This window comes from Anomaloglossus baeobatrachus, chromosome 12 (assembly GCF_048569485.1).
Source record: "Anomaloglossus baeobatrachus isolate aAnoBae1 chromosome 12, aAnoBae1.hap1, whole genome shotgun sequence".
Lineage (NCBI taxonomy): Eukaryota > Metazoa > Chordata > Amphibia > Anura > Aromobatidae > Anomaloglossus > Anomaloglossus baeobatrachus.
Window position 1 is genome coordinate 125,350,083 of NC_134364.1, and position 8,410 is coordinate 125,358,492.

Here is an 8,410-nt window from a genome sequence, read left to right on the forward strand (position 1 = left end):
CCATATATTACCCCGTTTGCCACCGCACCAGGGCAATGGGAAGTGCTGGGGTGAAGTGCCAGGATTGGTGCATCCAATGGATGCACCACTTCTGGGGCGGCTGCAGCCTCATATTTTTAGGCTAGGGAGGGTCCAAGAACTGCAGACCTCCCTAGTCTGAGAATACCAGAGCACAGCTGTCCGCTTTACCTGGCTGGTGGTGACCTTTGGGGGGACCCCAAGTTTTTTGTTTTAAATTATTTGTTTAATGTAAAATAACAGTGTAGGGATGCCCTTTGTTATGGATTACCAGCCAAGGTGAAGCTGCCAGCTGTGGTCTGCAGGCTGCAGCCGTCTGCTTTACCCGAGCTGGCTACAAAAGATAGGGGGGACCCAATGTTGTTTTTTTAATTATTTATTTATTTTTTGGCTAAATATAAGGCTAAGCACCCTTTAGTGCCACATGAAAGACAGTAAAGAGTGCAAGATTAGAATATGCAGGGAGGTGGGACATTATATCTATCTATTCTATCTATTCTTCTAGCTATCCCTCTATTCATTTATTCCTCTATTTCTCCCTCTATCTATCTCTCTGTCTCTCTATCTATCTATATCTAATTATCTATCTAGCTGCTTCCATGTTTTGCGGTCCGCAAAAAAACGGAAGGCAAACGGATGACACATTGCCCGTATATGTAACGGAATGGATATCACACGGATGCATCCGTGAAAAAACAGGACCGTTTTTTTGCAGACTGCAAAAACAAGACGGTCGTGTGAATGTGGCCTGATGGTGCTGTCAGAGGAGCCGCACTTCAGTATAAACAATCTATATAACAAGTATATACAACTGTGATCTGCTGAAGAAAATACACTCATATCAGCGTCCTGCCACTTTAATCACTCCAAAGACTTAAGAATCAAATATAAAGCCGCATAGAGGAAGAGGATGAACGACGGCCTCACAGTCTCTGCACATAGAACGTCTTCCCCAGCCGCTGCAGCGCCTCCTGATACTGCAGAAACTCCTCCTCAAAAAGACAACGCAGAGCCGCCCTGCGGAGCTAAACAGCAGACAGTCACTACAGAAGCACATAGCGGCAGTATTATAGTAGTTATATTCTTGTACATAGGAGCAGTATTATAGCAGTTATATTCTTGCACATAAGAGCAGTATTATAGCAGTTATAGTCTTGTACATAGGGGCAGTATTATAGTAGTTAAATTATTGTACATAGGGGCAGTATTATAGTAGTTATAGTCTTGCACATAGGAGCAGTATTATAGTAGTTATATTCTTGTACATAGGGGCAGTGTTATAGTAGTTATAGTCTTGTACATAGGGGCAGTATTATAGCAGTTATAGTCTTGTACATAGGGGCAGTATTATAGCAGGTATAGTCTTGCACATAGGAGCAGTATTATAGTAGTTATATTCTTATACATAGGAGCAGTATTATAGTAGTTATATTCTTGTACATAGGGGCCGTATTATAGTAGTTATATTCTTGTACATAGGGGCAGTATTATAGTAGTTATAGTCTTGTACATAGGGGCAGTATTATAGTAGTTATATTCTTGTACATAGGGGCAGTATTATAGTAGTTATATTCTTGTATATAGGGGCAGTATTATAGTAGTTATATTCTTGTACATAGGAGGCAGTATTATAGTAGTTATATTCTTGTACATAGGATGCAGTATTATAGTAGTTATATTCTTGTACATAGGGGCAGTATTATAGCAGTTATAGTCTTGTACATAGGGGGCAGTATTACAGTAGTTATATTCTTGTACATAGGGAGCAGTATTATAGTAGTTATATTCTTGTACATAGGGGCAGTATTATAGCAGTTATAGTCTTGTACATAGGGGGCAGTATTACAGTAGTTATATTCTTGTACATAGGAGCAGTATTATAGTAGTTATATTCTTGTACATAGGAGCAGTATTATAGTAGTTATATTCTTGTACATAGGGGGCAGTATTATAGTAGTTATATTCTTGTACATAGGAGCAGTATTATAGTAGTTATATTCTTGTACATAGGGGCAGTATTATAGTAGTTATATTCTTGTACATAGGGGCAGTATTATAGTAGTTATATTCTTGTACATAGGGGGCAGTATTATAGTAGTTATATTCTTGCATATAGGGGCAGTATTATAGTAGTTATATTCTTGTACATAGGGGCAGTATTATAGTAGTTATATTCTTGTACATAAGAGCAGTATTATAGTAGTTATAGTCTTGTACATAGGGGGCAGTATTATAGTAGTTATATTCTTGTACATAGGGGGCAGTATTATAGCAGTTATATTCTTGTACATAGGGGCAGTATTATAGTAGTTATATACTTGTACATAGGGGCAGTATTATAGTAGTTATATTCTTGTACATAGGGGGCAGTATTATAGCAGTTATATTCTTGTACATAGGGGCAGTATTATAGTAGTTATATTCTTGTACATAGGGGCAGTATTATAGTAGTTATATTCTTGTACATAAGAGCAGTATTATAGCAGTTATAGTCTTGTACATAGGGGGCAGTATTACATTGATTACGGTGGGGATTATGATGTGATGTCGGTTTTTCTCTCCTCACCATGACAAGTTCTTTCTTTGCCATCTGGACTTCTTGCTGTTGCTGGGTGTCCTGACGTTGCTGGTGTCGGGCTGCACTGACCCCCCGTGCGTCCTCCTTCCAATCACACATGTACTGGAGACTGCGCTGACTGCAGATAATAAATGAGAATAATGCACAGGTGTGACATCAGTCGGCTCTGTGCTCTGCCATGTCTCCATGTCTATTACCGTTCCAGCTCCAGCGCCTCTTCCTTCAGGAAACTTTCTTTCTGGAAAATAAAGAAATGAATAGATATTTTCGGTTTGGATTATATAAATAAATGTCTTTTTTCTCTTTCTCGTCACCTCAGTAATGGTTCTACAATCACGGAAAGTCCTAGATCTCAGCATCATAAGCACCTAAAAGAAAACAGCAAAGCAGCACAGAGTATTTCAGAGCAGTGAGATGCAGAGACTATATATATATACACACACACTGACACAGTATATACTCTCTGCATCTGCTCCTCCTGTACTCACCCAGAAAAAAATCTGTTACCAGGACTCTGCTGCCATGGAAACACTCAACACCGCCCACACTGTGACATCACTTCCTGATTTGTTTTTCCTATTCTAAGTTTATTGCAATAAAACAAAAAAAAATGAAAGAATTCAACAATCAAAATGTTATAAAAAAGCAAAACTGCGTACACTGTAAAATTAACACTATACTACTAAAATCTATTATGTGTGGAGAACATAACTACTATAATAACGCCCCTATATACAAGAATAAAACTACTATAATACTGCCCCCTATGTACAATAATATAACTACTATAATACTGCCCCTATGTACAAGAATACAACTACTATAATACTGCCTCCTATGTACAAGAATATAACTACTATAATACTGCTCCTATGTACAAGAATATAACTACTATAATACTGCCCCCTATGTACAAGAATATAACTACTATAATACTGCCCCTATGTACAAGAATATAACTACTATAATACTGCCCCTATGTACAAGAATATAACTACTATACTACTGCCCCTATGTACAAGAATATAACTACTATAATACTGCCCCCTATGTACAAGAATATAACTACTATAATACTGCTCTTATGTACAGGAATATAACTACTATAATACTGCCCCCTATGTACGAGAACATAACTACTATAATACTGCCCCCTATGTACAAGAATATAACTACTATACTACTGCCCCTATGTACAAGAATATAACTACTATAATACTGCCCCCTATGTACAAGAATATAACTACTATAATACTGCCCCTATGTACAAGAATATAACTACTATAATACTGCCCCCTATGTACAAGAACATAACTACTATAATACTGCCTTCTATATACAAGAATATAACTACTATAATACTGCCCCTATGTACAAGAATATAACTACTATAATACTGCCCCTATGTACAAGAATATAACTACTATAATACTGCTCCTATGTACAAGAATATAACTACTATAATACTGCCCCTATATACAAGAATATAACTACTATAACACTGCCCCTATGTACAAGAATATAACTACTATAATACTTCCCCTATGTACAGGAATATAACTACTATAATACTGCCCCCTATGTACAAGAATATAACTACTATAATACTGCCCTCTATGTACATGAATATAACTACTATAATACTGCCCCCTATGTACAAGAATATAACTACTATAATACTGCTCCTATGTACAGGAATATAACTACTATAATACTGCCCCCTATGTACAAGAATATAACTACTATAATACTGCCCTCTATGTACATGAATATAACTACTATAATACTGCCCCCTATGTACAAGAATATAACTACTATAATACTGCTCCTATGTACAAGAATATAACTACTATAATACTGCCCCTATGTACAAGAATATAACTACTATACTACTGCCCCTATGTACAAGAATATAACTACTATAATACTGCCCCTATGTACAAGAATATAACTACTATAATACTTCCCCTATGTACAAGAATATAACTACTATAATACTGCCCCCTATGTACAAGAATATAACTACTATAATACTGCCCCCTATGTACAAGAATATAACTACTATAATACTGCCCCTATATACAAGAATATAACTACTATAATACGGCCCCTATGTACAAGAATATAACTACTATAATACTGCCCCCCTATGTACAGGAATATAACTACTATAATACTGCCCCTATATACAAGAATATAACTACTATAATACTGCCCCCTATGTACAAGAATATAACTATTATAATACTGCCCCTATGTACAAGAATATAACTACTATAAGGCTATGTGCGCACTAGAGCTTTTTACCCACGGATTTGCCGCGGAAATTTCTTGAGAAATGTCTGCAATCTTTGTGCAGACATTTCCCAGCAAATTCTATGGAAAAAAAAAATAGCTGTGCGCACGCTGCGGATTTTTCTCAAGAAATTTCCGCGAGAAGAATTTCTTGAGAAACTTTCTTGAGAAAATGAACATGTCCATTATTTCCGCAGGTACCCTGCGGATTTCGGCACTACAGCCTGCAGAAATCCGCAGGGAACCACCCGCGGGAAAATCGCGGCAATTCCGCGGCAAATCCGCGGCAAATCCGCATGCGGATTTGGTGCGGATTTTTTCCGGAGGTCCGGAAATCTTTCACTCCCAGAAGTTTCTCGAGAAATTTTCTTGAGAAACTTCACATTTCTAGTGCGCACATAGCCTAATACTTCCCCTATGTACAGGAATATAACTACTTTAATACTGCCCCTATTTATAAGAATATAACTACTATAATACTGCCCCTATTTATAAGAATATAACTACTATAATACTGCCCCTATGTACAAGAATATAACTACTATAATACTGCCCCTATGTACAGGAATATAACTACTATAATACTGCTCCTATGTACAAGAATATAACTACTATAATACTGCCCCTATGTACAGGAATATAACTACTATAATACTGCTCCTATGTACAAGACTATAACTACTATAATACTGCCCCTATTTATAAGAATATAACTACTATAATACTGCCCCTATGTACAAGAATATAACTACTATAATACTGCCCCTATTTATAAGAATATAACTACTATAATACTGCCCCCAAGCTGTGAGGTTGTGTGTGAGCAGTTCTCCTGATGTCTGGAGCAAGCCCAGGGCGGGGCCCCCCTGGGCGGGGAAGCTCCCCAGGCAAGGCCCAGGCTTCCCGGCCTACACTGGGACACGGCTCCCAGGCCTCTTCCATTGGGAATAGCACCCCCAGAGTCGCTGTGAGACCTGTGAATGTAGCACAAAGCTCCAGCCAAGAAAGGAGAAAGTAAGGAATCTGTGTGTCATGTTTTGGGAGGAAAAAAAACTCCAAGTGCAGCAAAGAAGCCAGAAGTGAGTAGAGAAATGCAGCAAAGTGTGAAGTGTTGTGATTCCTGCAGAGAAGCCCCAGTCAGTGCACGCACAGCTCCAGCCGGCAGCTCAGGCTACTTTCACACATCCGGATTTTTGCTCTGCGGCACAATACGGCGTTCTGCAGAAAAACCGCAACCGGCTTTTGTAACGCCGGTTGCGGTTTTTTTTGCATAGACTTACATTAGTGCCGTATTGTGCCGCAGGGGCTTGCGTTCGGTCCGGTTTTTGCCGCATGCGGCAAATTTAGCCGATGCCGCGGCCGGATCGAACGTTCCCTGCAACGTTTTTTGCTCTGGCAAAAAACACCGCATCGCGCCGCATCCGGCCGCTGCGGCGCATTTTTCAATGCATACCTATGGAGGCCGGATGCGGCGCGATGCGGAAAAAAACGCATCCGGCCGCCGCATGCGGTTTTTTCCACTGCGCATGCTCAGTAGCATGCCGCAACCGGAAAAAAACGGACGGGCCGCATGTAAAAACTTATGGAAAGGATGCGGTGTTTTCGCCGCATCCGTTGCATAGTTTTCACAGCCGGATTGAGCCGCAGTGCTCAAACCGGATGTGTGAAAGTAGCCTCAGCCTCCATCACCATCAGGTGTGCAGCTCAGCTCTCCAGCCCTCAGCTCAGCCTCCATCACCATCAGGTGTACAGCTCAGCTCCAGCCGCAGCTCAGCCTCCATCATCATCAGGTGTACAGCTCAGCTCTCCAGCCCTCAGCTCAGCCTCCATCACCTTCAGGTGTGCAGCTCAGCTCTCCAGCCACAGCTCAGCCTCCATCACCATCAGGTGTACAGCTCAGCTCTCCAGCCCTCAGCTCAGCCTCCATCACCTTCAGGTGTGCAGCTCAGCTCTCCAGCCCTCAGCTCAGCCTCCATCATCATCAGGTGTACAGCTCAGCTCTCCAGCCCTCAGCTCAGCCTCCATCACCTTCAGGTGTGCAGCTCAGCTCTCCAGCCACAGCTCAGCCTCCATCACCATCAGGTGTGCAGCTCAGCTCTCCGGCCCGCAGCTCAGCCTCCATCACCATCAGGTGTGCAGCTCAGTTCTCCAGCCCTCAGCTCAGCCTCCATCACCATCAGGTGTGCAGCTCAGCTCCAGCCGCAGCTCAGCCTCCATCATCATCAGGTGTGCAGCTCAGCTCTCCAGCCCTCAGCTCAGCCTCCATCACCATCAGGTGTGCAGCTCAGCTCTCCAGCCGCAGCTCAGCCTCCATCATCATCAGGTGTGCAGCTCAGCTCTCCAGCCCTCAGCTCAGCCTCCATCACCTTCAGGTGTGCAGCTCAGCTCTCCAGCCCTCAGCTCAGCCTCCATCACCATCAGGTGTGCAGCTCAGCTCTCCAGCCCTCAGCTCAGCCTCCATCACCTTCAGGTGTGCAGCTCAGCTCTCCAGCCCTCAGCTCAGCCTCCATCATCATCAGGTGTACAGCTCAGCTCTCCAGCCCTCAGCTCAGCCTCCATCACCTTCAGGTGTGCAGCTCAGCTCTCCAGCCGCAGCTCAGCCTCCATCACCATCAGGTGTGCAGCTCAGCTCTCCAGCCCTCAGCTCAGCCTCCATCACCATCAGGTGTGCAGCTCAGCTCTCCAGCCACAGCTCAGCCTCCATCACCATCAGGTGTGCAGCTCAGCTCTCCGGCCCTCAGCTCAGCCTCCATCACCATCAGGTGTGCAGCTCAGCTCTCCGGCCCGCAACTCAGCCTCCATCACCATCAGGTGTGCAGCTCAGCTCTCCAGCCGCAGCTCAGCCTCCATCACCATCAGGTGTGCAGCTCAGCTCTCCAGCCCTCAGCTCAGCCTCCATCACCTTCAGGTGTGCAGCTCAGCTCTCCAGCCCTCAGCTCAGCCTCCATCATCATCAGGTGTACAGCTCAGCTCTCCAGCCCTCAGCTCAGCCTCCATCACCTTCAGGTGTGCAGCTCAGCTCTCCAGCCGCAGCTCAGCCTCCATCACCATCAGGTGTGCAGCTCAGCTCTCCAGCCCTCAGCTCAGCCTCCATCACCTTCAGGTGTGCAGCTCAGCTCTCCAGCCCTCAGCTCAGCCTCCATCATCATCAGGTGTACAGCTCAGCTCTCCAGCCCTCAGCTCAGCCTCCATCACCATCAGGTGTGCAGCTCAGCTCTCCAGCCGCAGCTCAGCCTCCATCACCATCAGGTGTGCAGCTCAGCTCTCCAGCCCTCAGCTCAGCCTCCATCACCATCAGGTGTGCAGCTCAGCTCTCCAACCCTCAGCTCAGCCTCCATCACCATCAGGTGTGCAGCTCAGCTCTCCAGCCCTCAGCTCAGCCTCCGTCACCATCAGGTGTGCAGCTCAGCTCTCCAGCCGCAGCTCAGCCTCCATCACCATCAGGTGTGCAGCTCAGCTCTCCGGCCCGCAGCTCAGCCTCCATCACCATCAGGTGTGCAGCTCAGCTCTCCAGCCCGC

General features: G+C 44.0%; 1 protein-coding gene across 2 annotated transcripts; it reads right to left on the reverse strand.

The window, feature by feature from the left end:
- Positions 1 to 425: 425 nt before the first annotated feature.
- On the reverse strand, positions 426 to 3,150 carry CFAP141 (cilia and flagella associated protein 141). 2 transcript variants are annotated; one of them, XM_075330135.1, is made up of 5 exons: positions 3,085 to 3,150; positions 2,911 to 2,964; positions 2,794 to 2,834; positions 2,585 to 2,714; positions 426 to 1,043 (listed from the first exon to the last, which is right to left on the reverse strand). In XM_075330135.1, the coding sequence occupies exons 2-5, from the start codon at positions 2,956 to 2,958 to the stop codon at positions 942 to 944; spliced, it is 321 nt and encodes a 106-aa protein (XP_075186250.1). In that variant the 5' UTR covers positions 2,959 to 2,964; positions 3,085 to 3,150; the 3' UTR covers positions 426 to 941. The 2 variants fall into 2 exon arrangements, with proteins under 2 accessions (XP_075186250.1, XP_075186251.1); XM_075330136.1 differs by lacking the exon at positions 3,085 to 3,150 and having other exon boundaries at positions 2,911 to 3,060.
- Between the last annotated feature and the right edge of the window lie 5,260 nt (positions 3,151 to 8,410).

Coding starts and splice junctions, on each gene's coding strand:
- CFAP141 (XM_075330135.1), bottom strand. CDS start 2,958: ATGATGCTGAGATCTAGGACTTTCCGTGATTGTAGAACCATTACTGAG. Junction 2,835..2,910: donor ATTGTAGAACCATTACTGAG/GTGACGAGAAAG, acceptor TTTATTTTCCAG/AAAGAAAGTTTCCTGAAGGA. Junction 2,715..2,793: donor GAGGCGCTGGAGCTGGAACG/GTAATAGACATG, acceptor TATTATCTGCAG/TCAGCGCAGTCTCCAGTACA.